The 13,447-nt window shown below is 48.5% G+C and overlaps 1 protein-coding gene across 3 annotated transcripts in view; it reads left to right on the forward strand.

The window, feature by feature from the left end:
• Positions 1-13,447, forward strand: part of LOC146813606 (uncharacterized) — a 435,136-nt gene that overhangs the window by 198,901 nt on the left and 222,788 nt on the right. For all 3 annotated transcript variants that reach the window (XM_085620351.1, XM_085620350.1, XM_085620352.1), the window contains 2 exons: positions 3,716-3,773; positions 12,556-12,620. In XM_085620351.1, coding sequence (XP_085476477.1) covers positions 3,716-3,773; positions 12,556-12,620 — 123 coding nt within the window. The remainder of the gene's footprint in view (positions 1-3,715; positions 3,774-12,555; positions 12,621-13,447) is intronic.

A 13,447-nucleotide genomic window follows, 5' to 3' on the forward strand; every position in this document is an offset into this window, starting at 1 on the left:
GGAATAGAGTGCGAGTGCTGTCTCTGAGAGAGCTCTACGTTATAGAGGATGAGCGCTGTCTCTGAGGGAGCTCTATGGAATAGAGGGTGAGTGCTGTCTCTGAGAGAGCTCTACGTTTTAGAGGATGAGCGCTGTCTCTGAGGGAGCTCTATGGAATAGAGGGTGAGTGCTGTCTGAGAGAGCTCTATGGAATAGAGGGTGAGCGCTGTCTCTGAGGGAGCTCTATGGAATAGAGGGTGAGCGCTGTCTGTGAGGAAGCTCTCTGGAATAGAGGGTGAGCGCTGTCTGTGAGGGAGCTCTATGGACTAGAGGGTGAGTGCTGTCTGTGAGGGAGCTCTATGGGATAGAGGGTGAGTGCTGTCTGTGAGGGAGCTCTATGGACTAGAGGGTGAGTGCTGTCTGTGAGGGAGTTCTCTGGGGTAGAGGATGAGTGCTGTCTGTGAGGGAGCTCTATGGAATAGAGGGTGAGTGCTGTCTCTGAGGGAGCTCTATGGAATAGAGGGTGAGCGCTGTCTGTGAGGGAGCTCTCTGGAATAGAGGGTGAGCGCTGTCTGTGAGGGAGCTCTACGGAATAGAGGGTGAGCGCTGTCTCTGAGGGAGCTCTATGGAATAGTGGGTGAGCGCTGTCTGTGAGGGAGCTGTCTGTGAGGGAGCTCCAGGGAGTAGAGGGTGAGCGCTGTCTGTGAGGGAGCTCTATGGAATAGAGGGTGAGCGCTGTCTGTGAGGGAGCTCTCTGGGGTAGAGGATGAGTGCTGTCTATGAGAGCTCTCTGGGGTAGAGGATGAGTGCTGTCTATGAGGGAGCTCTATGGAATAGAGGGCGACTGCGATCTCTGAGAGAGCTCTACATTATACAGGATGAGCGCTGTCTCTGAGGGATCTCTACAGAATAGAGAGTGAGTGCTGTCTCTGAGAGAGCTCTATGGAATCGAGGGTGAGCACTGTCTGTGAGGGAGCTCTATGGAATAGAGGGTGAGTGCTGTCTCTGAGGGAACTCTATGGAATAGAGGGTGAGCGCTGTCTGTGAGGGAGCTCTACGGAATAGAGGGTGAGCGCTGTCTCTGAGGGAGCTCTAAGGAATAGAGGGTGAGTGCTGTCTCTGAGGGAGCTCTCGGGTAGAGGATGAGTGCGGTCTATGAGAGCTCTCTGGGGTAGAGGATGAGTGCTGTCTCTGAGGGAGCTCTATGGAATAGCGGGTGAGTGCTGTCTGTATGGGAGCTCTATGGAATAGAGGGCGACTGCTATCTCTGAGAGAGCTCTAAGTTATAGAGGATTAGCGCTGCGTCTGAGGGAGCTCTACAGAATAGAGAGTGAGTGCTGTCTCTGAGGGAGCTCTATGGAATCGAGGGTGAGTGCGGTCTATGAGGGAGCTCTATGGAATAGAGAGCGACTGCGATCTCTGAGAGAGCTCTACATTATACAGGATGAGCGCGGTCTCTGAGGGAGCTCTACAGAATAGAGAGTGAGTGCTGTCTCTGAGAGAGCTCTATGGAATAGAGGGTGAGCACTGTCTGTGAGGGAGCTCTATGGAATAGAGGGTGAGTGCTGTCTCTGGGGGAACTCTATGGAATAGAGGGTGAGCACTGTCTGTGAGGGAGCTCTGCGGAATAGAGGGTGAGTGCTGTCTCTGAGGGAGCTCTAAGGAATAGAGGGTGAGTGCTGTCTCTGAGGGAGCTCTCTGGGGTAGAGGATGAGTGCGGTCTATGAGAGCTCTCTGGGGTAGAGGATGAGTGCTGTCTCTGAGGGAGCTCTATGGAATAGAGGGTGAGTGCTGTCTGTATGGGAGCTCTATGGAATAGAGGGCGACTGCGATCTCTGAGAGAGCTCTAAGTTATAGAGGATTAGCGCTGCGTCTGAGGGAGCTCTACAGAATAGAGAGTGAGTGCTGTCTCTGAGAGAGCTCTACGTTATAGAGGATGAGCGCTGTCTCTGAGAGAGAGCTCTATGGAATAGAGGGTGAATGCTGTCTCTGAGAGATAACCGAGAATGAGAGCTATCTCTGAGAAAGCTCGGTCTCTGAGAGTGCTCTATGAAATAAAGGATGAGTGCTGTCTATGAGAGAGCTCTCTGGAGTAGAGGATGAGTGCTATCCACGAGAGCGCTCTCTGGAGTAGAGGATGAGTGCTGTCTACGAGAGCGCTCTCTGGAGTAGAGGATGAGTGCTGTTTACGAGAGAGCTCTCTGGGGTAGAGGATGAGTGCTGTCTCTGAGGGAGCTCTCCGGAGTAGAGGATGAGTGCTGTCTACGAGAGCGCTCTCTGGAGTAGAGGATGAGTGCTGTCTATGAGGGATCCCTCTGGAGTAGAGGGTGAGTGTTGTCTCAGAGAGCTCTCTTGAGTAGAGGATGAGTGCTGTCTGAGAGAGCTCTCTGGAGTAGAGGATGAGTGCTGTCTATGAGAGCGCTCTCTGGAGTAGAGGATGAGTGCTGTCTGAGAGAGCTCTCTGGAGTAGAGGATGAGTGCTGTCTATGAGAGAGCTCTCTGGAGTAGAGGATGAGTGCTGTCTGAGAGATCTCTCTGGAGTAGAGGATGAGTGCTGTCTATGAGAGAGCTCTCTGGAGTAGAGGGTGAGTGCTGTCTATGAGGGATCCCTCTGGAGTAGAGGGTGAGTGCTGTCTGAGAGATCTCTCTGGAGTAGAGGATGAGTGCTGCCTGAGAGAGCTCTATAGAATAGAGGATGAGTGCTGTCTATGAGAGAGCTTTATAGAAGAGAGGATGAGTGCGGTCTCTGGGAGATAACAGAGCTTGAGAGACGTCTCTGAGTGAGCTCCATGGATGAGGAGTGTGAGGAAGCTCTATGCAATAGTGAGTGCTGGGTGGGAGGGAGCTCTGTTGAATAGTATGTATGGAATGATCTATGGGGGAGAAGAGTGAGGGTCTGTAGGAAATGATGTGGGAACACTCATCCTGAAGGAGCTATAGGTGTTGGTGTGTGGGCCTCGGCTGTGGTGGAGCTGTAGGGAGAGGGCTGTGGTGGAGCTGTAGGGAGAGAGTGGTGGTGGAGCTGTAGGGAGAGGGCTGTGAGGGTTGTGGTGTAGCTGTAGGGACAGAGCTGTGGTGGAGCTGTAGGGAGAGAGCTGTGAGGGCTGTGGTGGAGTTGTAGGCAGAGGGCTGTGGTGGTGGAGTTATAGGGAGAGGGCTGTGGTGGAGCTGTAGGGAGAGGGCTGTGAGCTGTAGGGAGAGGGCTGTGGTGGAGCTGTAGGGAGAGGGCTGTGAGGGCTGTGGTGGAGTCGCAGGGAGAGGGCTGTGGTGGAGTCGCAGGGAGAGAGCTGTAGGGAGAGAGCTGTGAGGGCTGTGGTGGAGCTGTACGGGGAGGGTTGTGGTGGAGCTGTAGGGACAGAGCTGTGGTGGAGCTGTAGGGAGAGAGCTGTGAGGGCTGTGGTGGAGTTGTAGGGAGAGGGCTGTGGTGGAGCTGTAGGGAGAGGGCTGTGAGCTGTAGGGAGAGGGCTGTGGTGGAGCTGTAGGGAGAGGGCTGTGGTGGAGTCGCAGGGAGAGAGCTGTGGTGGAGTCGCAGGGAGAGAGCTGTGGTGGAGCTGTAGGGAGAGAGCTGTGAGGGCTGTGGTGGAGCTGTACGGGGAGGGCTGTGGTGGAGCTGTACGGAGAGAGCTGTGGTGGAGCTGTAGGGAGAGAGCTGTGAGGATAGGTGAATAGCAGGGGGTTGTCTATGGGGAGCTGCAGTGGAAAGTGTCTGACATGCAGGAATCTTCTTTCCTTGCAGAGGCTGCTCGGCCAGCCCAGGGCATGGATTCCAGCACTTCGGATCCTGTGCAGCTCAGGTGAGTGACGTCTACAGCTCCATATCCTGTCCCATCTGGGGGAGGCAGAGGGTAGGGGTCAGAGCGCCCATGCAGTCCTGGCTCCAGCACCTGCCTCCAGAGAGGCTGGGACCGGTGGGTGAGGGTGCACAGGTAAGGGCTTGGACCATGCGTACACCAATTGCCCCGTGCACACATCACAGGCACATGGAGAAACCTGCACACACATGCCACAGAGACTGGCACATGGAGAAACATACACATGTCACAGGGACAGGCACATGGAGAAACATTTGCAGGTCACAGAGACGTAATTTAATTAAAACACTTCCTAAACCCAAACTCGCCCTAAAACATGTAGAAACGAACTAAAGTCACTCAGCCGTCGCCAGAGACCAACAAACAAACGTTTTAAATAAAACAGAGCGCTTTTATTTCTCCAACAGAAAACGAAGCACCTGACTCCCATTGGAGGAACCCCCACTGGAAACACCTAAAATAAAGAGTCTCATTTCAAATAGAAGACAAAACGGATCATTTTGCATGTTAATGTTAAAGAGATGACATGCAATACTTGATATGATGAGACGTTTTTCACATTATGCTATTTACGGATAAAATGAGAGAGAGCAGCTGCGTCTCCTCTCACGAGGGCTCCACTTACAGCAAAGCGGGCACAGAGACAGTCCACGGGAAATGTATTCAATCTTATTCTAATGCATGCTGTGGCAGAGACGCTGCAGAAGATGGGGCTGTTATCAATGTAAAGACGCAGAGCGATTCCCATCATTTCACAGAGCTCGAAGTAAGGCCTGCACTACAAAATCTCAGATGCAAGCCCTAGTCCCAAAAGACCACAGCTAAAATATTCAAAGATGTACTTCCCAAAGTTCTTGATGATATCACAGTGCGATTACCACCTTTACCCACCTTGACACGCTTAGTAGCATGAACTAAAAACGCCACCACTGTCAATCCCCCTTCGCCCAGAAGATGTCAGTATAAGCACATTCCTGGACACTTACCTATCAAGCCTATTGAGCAACCCTTTCTCTTATATGATAACTGCAGTGCTCGGAATCCCACGGACCACGCACAAATCCTCAGCATTTTCCTAAACTCCTCGCTCTCAATGAACCGCCAAATCAACACCGTCTTGTCCTCCTGCTTCCACACGCTCCGCCTTCTTCAGAAGAACTTAAAGTGGATCCCCACCAAGTCCAGGAAAACAGGCACCCATGCGCTTGTTAGCAGCAGACTAGACTAAGGCAATACACTCTACACTGGCACCACCCACAAACTCCTAAAGAAACTGCAGAACATCCAGAACGCCTCCACCAGACTCATGCTGAACATCCCCTGCTGCAGCCACATTACCAGCCCCCTGAGAGACCTCCACTGGCTGTCAATCAACAAAAGAATCACCGTCAAGCTCCTCACGCATGCCTACGAAGCCATCCACAACGCTGGACCTGCATACTTCAACCATCGCCTCTCCTTCTACACACCCACCGGACATCTCAGCTCTGCCCACCTGGCCCTGACCTCCAACCCACGGATCTGCAAGACCTCGGTCCGAGGAAGATCCTTCTCCTAACTCACTTTGAAGACCTGGAACTCCCTGCCTCTACACCTCAGGCAATCACTGTCACTGCCTCAATTCAGGAAGGACCTCAAGACCTGGCTCTTTGACTGAACTGCAGACAATCCAGACACGCCGTTGAGCTCTGGAACCTGCTCGACACAACATCACCAGACGTCGCCTTCCTCACGGAAACCTGGATGAACGCCTCCTCAGCGCCCAACATCGCCATCGCCATCCCGGACGGATACAAGATCTCAAGCAGCTGGTGACCACCCCCACCCACTACGCCGGACACACACTCGACCCCGTCTTCTCCTCCAGCAAGGACATCGCCTTCAGCCACGCCACCGGACTCCACTGGACGGACCACAGCTGCGTCCACTTCAGCTTCAGAAAGAACACGATCCACCACCACCAGCAACAGGTTGCACGCAGAAGCTGGAACAAGATCACAGCAGACCAGCTCGCCGCATCCCTGAGTCAGGACCCCCCCGCCAGCTCTGCGAACCCCAGCCAGGCCGCCAACAACCTCACGAAGTGGATCAGCAACTGCGCAGATGACCTCGCCCCTCTGAGGACCCCGCCTAGCAGACCCGGCAGCAAGAAAGCCCCATGGTTCACCGACAAACTCAAGAGCTCCAAGAAGAACTGCCGAGCCCTCGAGAAAGCCTGGCGCAGAGACCCTACACCAGACAACATGACCACCCTCAAGCTCGCCACCCGAAAACACCACCAACTGATCCACACCACCAAGAAAACAGCATTCAAGGAACGACTGGACAACAACGCACACAACAGCAAGGAACTCTTCAACATCGTCAAAGAGCTCTCCAACCCCAACGCCGGAAACAACGACATCACCCCATCACAAGACCTCTACAACTCCCTCGCCTCCTACTTCCACAACAAGATCGCAGGCATACACAACAGCTTCAGCACACAACCGACGCACCACACGACCGCATCAACGCCCCACCCCACCACCCTCCGCGCCTGGACCCCGATCAGCACCGAAGACACCATCTGCACGATGAACTCCATCCACTCCGGATCTCCATCCGACCCCTGCCCCCACCACGTCTTCAACAAGGCCGATGCTGTCATCGCACCCCACCTGCGGGACATCATCAACACCTCCTTCGACACCGCTACCTTCCCGGAAAGCTGGAAGCACGCCGAACTCAGCGCTCTACTGAAGAAACCATCAGCGGACCCCACTGAACTCAAAAAGTACCGCCCCATCTCGCTCCTCCCGTTTCTGGCCAAAGTCATCGAGAAGACCGTCAACAAGCAGCTGGCCGCCTTCCTCGAGGCGAACGGATCCCTCGACCTCTCGCAGTCTGGCTTCCGGGCCAACCACAGCACCGAGACCGCCCTCATCGCAGCCACCGATGACATTCGAGCCCTGCTCGACAACGGAGAAACAGCGGCCCTCATCCTCCTGGACCTCTCCGCGGCATTCGACACTGTTTGCCACCGAACCCTAGTGCAGCGCCTCAGCAACGTCGGAATCCAGGAGAAGGCACTAGAATGGATCATCTCCTTCCGGAAGGACACAGAGAGTCCGCCTCCCCCCGTTCAGATCAGAAGCCACCGAAGTCACCTGCGGCGTACCACAAGGATCATCGCTCAGCCCCACCCTCGTCTACATGAGCCCCCTAGTGGCCATCGCACGCCAACACAACCATAACATCATCTCCTACGCAGACGACACCCAGCTGATCCTCTCCCTCACCAACGACCCCGCCACCGCCAGAGCCAACCTACACGAAGGGATGAAAGACGTAGCCGAGTGGATGATGAACAGCCGCCTGAAACTGAACTCAGACAAGACGGAAGTCCTCATCCTGGGATCATCACCCTCCACCTGGGACGACTCCTGGTGGCCCCCCGCCCTGGGCAGCGCACTCAAACCAACAGACCATGCACGCAACCTGGGCTTCGTCCTGGACTCCTCCCTCTCCATGACCAGACAAGTCAACGCCGTCTCCTCGTCGTGCTTCAACATCCTGCGCATGCTACGTAAGATCTTCCGGTGGATCCCCACCGAGACCAGGAAGATGGTCACCCAGGCCCTCGTCACCAGCCGGCTGGACTACGGCAACTCCCTCTACGCCGGAACCACTGCCAAACTCCAGAAGAGACTCCAGCGGATCCAGAACGCCTCAGCAAGACTCATCCTCAACATCCCCCGACACAGCCACATCTCCAGTCCCCTGAGAGACCTGCACTGGCTCCCGGTCAACAAGAGAATCACCTTCCGTCTCCTCACCCACGCACACAAAGCCCTACACAACCAAGGCCCAAGATACCTCAACAGCCGCCTCAACTTCTACACTCCCGCACGCCAGCATCGATCGACCAGCCACGCCCTTGCCGCCGTCCCCCGCATCCGAAGAGCCACCACAGGAGGAAGGTCCTTCTCCTACCTGGCCGCCAAGACTTGGAACTCCCTCCCGACCCACCTCCGCCTGACCCAAGACCACCTCGCCTTCAGGAAGCAGCTCAAGACCTGGCTGTTCGAGCAGTAGCGGACCCCCCCCTCCCCAAGCGCCTTGAGACCCTCCGGGTGAGTAGTGCGCTATATAAATGCACTGACTGACTGACTGATCCCCCCCCCAAATCCTCCCCCCACAGCACCTTGAGATCCTTATGGTGAGTAGTTGCACTTTACAAGAAACCTGATTAATTGATAACCTAGGCAACGATGAACGTATCATACATTAACTCAAATTAGCTCAATATCAAACATGGATCATCAAAATGTGCCCCAAGCCATTTACTCCGATATACACCATAAATGGTGAATACCAAAACACTAATATACCATTTGTATATGCCCTACTACCTAATAAACAAAGTAGCAGTTACTGCAAACTACTAAACCAGATTGAAAGTAAAAAACCCAACTGCACAACACCAAATAAACTGAAGAAAAACCCAAACCAGTAAAATAAATATTTTTAACTAATTAGTAATCACATTATTTCTACACATCAGATAAAAAAAAATGCAAATTACAAAGTATTCTTATGAGCAAAATTGGTATGTATATTAAGTTAAAAACGAGTCACCAAATACCAAAATGTATAACATAACTAAAATTATATGGAAACAGGAAAATAAAACACATAAATATAAAATTGAATATAATAAACAACAATAATCACATCAAATAAAAAATCATAAATGAATATAACATTTCTCACCCAAAAATAAATATACTAAATATAACTTGGCTCAGTTTTATAGATGCTGATCTTCCTCCATCATGATATACTGAAAAGTATAATCCACCAAAAAGGGAAAAACAAATGTAAAGAAGCCTCCCATATCCCAAAAAAGCAAAAATAATACAGATACATGAGATATCCACTGAAGCAATCTAAATTCTTAGGGAACCAAAAAAAAACCTGAAAATTATTAAAAACAACTCTCTGGAAAAACTGAAAAATCAAAGGAAATCAAAATTAAAAATATTAATTATTTTTTTTTTAAAAACCGTCAGTGAATCCACAATTGTTAGAAAATCTGCATCCTATCTCTTAGCTACCATTCTTCACCAAAATTGCGGCAAAAGTGGTGAATAAGCAACTTTAAAATCATGTTAATTTGAATGATTTGTTTCACGCTTCACAATCTGGTTTCAGTATTAAAAAATATATTTTACAAATATATTATTTAATATATTTTTTTAAATATGTATAATTATATTAATTAATATATGTACCAGATAGAAACAAAATACTATTAGTTATCAAAATAATAACATAAACCTATTATTGATTGCTATGTATGCAATAGAGCATATATCCAATGTCATTTTTTTGAAACAATATTGTTTTAAAGTAAAAAAACAAGTTCACAGACCTTTCTAGATGCTAACAAGTGATTTAATAAGCTGTACCACCCCTGACATGTTTCAGAGTACAATCTCCTGGCTTTTGGTCAGAGAGCTAGGAAAATGTACTCTGAATTTTTTTTGGAGTGGTGCTGCTTACTAAAACACTTGTTAGAATCTGGAAAAATCTGTAAACTTGTTTTCGACCTTTGAACAAGAGTTCTCTACAATGTTTTTCCGGGCTCCACAGCTGCATGCAGACCACAGTATAAAGACTGAGGGCACCTATGAACTGTGTAGATCCATTCAAATATATGTAACATGAATATACAGTTGTAAAAACACAAATCTATAAAACTAATTCACAATTACCTACTTTTTACAAAGTAAAACAAGTTTTTTTTAATTAAAAATAAATGAATATATTTTGTTTTAAATGATTTGCATAAAGAATCAATGTTAATATAGGCTGTTAAAATACAAATACTGTAATACATATAAATTGTATTGGCAAACTAACAATTCAACATACATAAACACATTGATATTTAAACTTCATGAAAAATAATTGGAAAAATGAATTGTTAAATGTTTTTTACACAAATATTTTAAGAATGTATTTATTTAAAACAATATAATAAATTAAAGCCAAAAAAGTATATTAAATAATTTTAACATTGTAGATAAATGCACATTTTTTATTACAAATACAGATGAAGAATTTGAAATAAAACCATTTTTTATATTAAAATGTAACAAGAAATAAATTAATTACAATGACCTTTAACTTGTATATTACATTGTTTTAGAAGTCATCAAATCAGATACATATTCTATTATATAAACACAGATATTCCGTTTAAAAAAAAATGATATAACATTCAAAGAAATGTATAAATTGTACATCAAAATGTAATAAATTATTTATACATTTAAATAACTTAATACTAATGTAATTAATAACTTTAATAAAATGTAACATCCATGCAAATGATTAACACTTTATTTAAATCTCCCCACCCGTTCCCTCTAAAAACCCAACATCCCACTCCATTAACTTAAATGCAAATACATTAACAAAATAATTTGAAAAATGTGTATATATTATAAAAATTGACTAAGCATATTAACAAAAAAATCAAATAAATATAAAAACACATAAATTAACCAATAAAAAACAATATTTTTTAACAATATTATAACGACCCTTACTTCTGACCACAGTATAAAAAGCACTTAATTAATAGTCTTACATTCGATATTTCTGTTGACGATATTTTTCTCAACATGATATTCTTGATATATTTTTATAACAAAATATTTTATTATTCAATATTTTGTCTAAACTTTCACCCACAAATCATGGATTTCAGGTGTGTCGCTCTAATTAGATCAATGCAGGTAAAACAAGCAAAGAACACCCAGAATCCATTAGGTTACCACATATTTGCCTACGTCTAAAAACCGTGTCCTATTTGACATGGGCGATGTGGTCACAGACTTCTAGAGACCTATACACACTGACGCGAGTGAAGAGACCTTCAGACAGGCCCATAGAAGGGTAGACATGAAGACACAAGGGACTGTGACATGCATGCAGACCTAGAGATGGGTAGATATGGGGACAGCCTTGTAAATAGGCACATACATGGACTAACACACATCACAAAGACAGGCATGCAGAGAGACACTGTGAACATTTGCGTATCTGATGTGTACATGCATCAGAGGCAGTGAGAGACTAATGTGTGCACATGCACAAGACACTGACATATGCATATGTGACAAAGACATCCGCGCAGTCCGATATGGATGAATATGCAGGGAGACCGATGTATACGTTTGGAGACAGATAAGTGGTTTACAAAGACATACAGACAGATCTGGAGACACACAGGCAGCAGCACATACAAAGGACCTTGGATTCAATTACCAGGACAGAGGAGTAAACCATGCAATGGATTCTCCATGTTGTGAGGGGCTGTAAGACGAGGCCACATAGAGCTTAAACCTCCAGGGTCACAAAGAGGTGCTTCTTCACTGAGGACCATAGGACGGCCGATGTACAGGATTGGGTGGTGCATAGGACCACTGCGTGACTGGTGCATAGGTCATCCAGAGCATCCAGTGCAAAGAGCAGCCAGTGCACAGGACGGCTGGTGCACAGGATTGAGTGGTGCATAGGAACACTGCTTGACTGGTGCACAGGTCATCCAGGGCATCCAGTGCAAATAGCAGCTGGTGCACGGGACGGCCGGTGCACAGGATCGGGTGGTGCACAGGATGGCCAGTACACAGGATTGGGTGGTGCATAGGACCACTGCGTGACTGGTGCATAGGTCATCCAGAGCATCCAGTGCAAAGAGCAGCTGGTGCACGGGACGGCCGGTGCACAGGATCGGGTGGTGCACAGGATGGCCAGTATACAGGATTGGGTGGTGCATAGGACCACTGCGTGACTGGGGCATAGGTCATCTAGGGCATCCAGTGCAAAGAGCAGCTGGTGCACGGGACGGCCGGTGCACAGGATTGGGTGGTGCGTAGGACCTCTGTGTGACTGGTGCATTAGGTCATCCAGTGCAAAGAGCAGCTGGTGCATGGGACAGCCATTCAACAGAGGTGGTGATGCACATGTGCTCCAGTACACCGGTCCTGCAGTGTACCGATGTGCTAGTGCACAGGGCAGGTGGAGGGGATTGGGTGATGGGGAGGTGCAAAGAGTGGCTGGAGTTCAGAGCAGGTGGTGGCGATCGGGTAGCAGAAGTTCAAAGTGTGGCTGGTGCACAGAACACTTTGAAGGGGGTGGGGAGGTGCAAAGAGTGGAGGATGAACAGATCAGATTGTAGGGGTTGGGGAGTGGAAGGTGGAATGGGTGGCTGGTTTACATATCAGATGGAAGGTGTTGGGGTAGGTACATAGAGTGACTGGTGCATAGAGCAGCTGTAGGGGGTTGAGGGAGGTGCACAGAATGACTGGTGCACACATCAGGTGGAGGGGGATGAATTTGCAAAGAGGGTCTGATGCATAGAGCAGGCTGAGGGCATGGGGCCTGGGGCAGATGCAAAGAGTACCAGATGGAGGTTGTGAGGGAGTGGGGGAGGGGCATAGAGTGACTGGTGCACAGAGATGGGAGACGGGGTTGGGGGGGGGGGTTGCAAAGAGTGCCCAGTGCCCATAGAAGGCGGAGGCCTAAAACCTAGGGAAAGAACCCAGGGGTGCTCACGAGGAAACCCCTATTATCTTGTATAGAGGACAGGGGGAGGCTGCCTTGAACCAGGAGTTGGAGGGATAGTAAAAGCGCACACTGGCATCTTTCTTTTATCACCAGATAAAATGCCTCGTCTCAATCTGTCTTTTCCCTCCATCATCCATTTCAGGAAGCGTCAAGACCCGTACAGGAGCAGCAATATGGTCCGCCGGCACTCCAAGCTCGTCAACTCATGTAAGTACACATTCTAGCTACACCAGGGTTCTGGGCGATGCGATACAGGTCTATCCCCCCAGCGATGAAGGAGGGAGCTGGCAAACACTGACATAGCAGAATTGACTAGAGGCTTTCCTTACCTGAGGTCCAGGACTGTGCAAACACACTGCCCCCTTCTAGCCCTTGTTGCCTCAGAGACGTGGTCTTCGCTATACTTCAAACGGTGTGCTGCAGCTTTATTAATTTTGTATTGTTTTATAAAGCACACAATTGAACCTGGTAGAGCACCATACAACAGGTAATAACAAAGCAGTTGAAGGCCTTCCAAATATCTGATGAAAGGTGGAAGTTGAAGGAGAGGAAGCATTGAGATGCAGTGGGAACTAACTGTATTCAGAAGAGTCCCCATTGGCAGACAAAGGCCTAGATGTGTAATGCAGGCGGGATAACTGCATTGCAACCAATGACAGCAGAGAGAGACAGAGGCCAGAGGGTTTCATTGGCTAAACCCCAGAGTACAGTGAGCTCTTGACACATCGCAGACATTCACTGTGCTGCAGAGGTGGGCGAGCTAGCAAATTAACAGGCAGAGCCAAGCCAAGGGTCTGGCTTGGCTCTAAGAGTCCCTGCACGAACCGAGTCCTGAACATATTTGGCACTTAAGTCATGCAACAAACATAGAGCTAAAATATGATGGAGCAGATAAAACATTTTTTTAAAGTGTATTCTTTAACATACGAATGCGCTTCAGTAATTCAAATTCTATCACTGCATTGAGAGAATTTATAAAAAGTTTCTAAACACGAACTGTTAGAACTGGGGGTCTCTAGTTGGCAATGGCTTGC

This window comes from Triturus cristatus, chromosome 7 (assembly GCF_964204655.1).
Source record: "Triturus cristatus chromosome 7, aTriCri1.1, whole genome shotgun sequence".
In the NCBI taxonomy this organism is placed as follows: domain Eukaryota; kingdom Metazoa; phylum Chordata; class Amphibia; order Caudata; family Salamandridae; genus Triturus; species Triturus cristatus.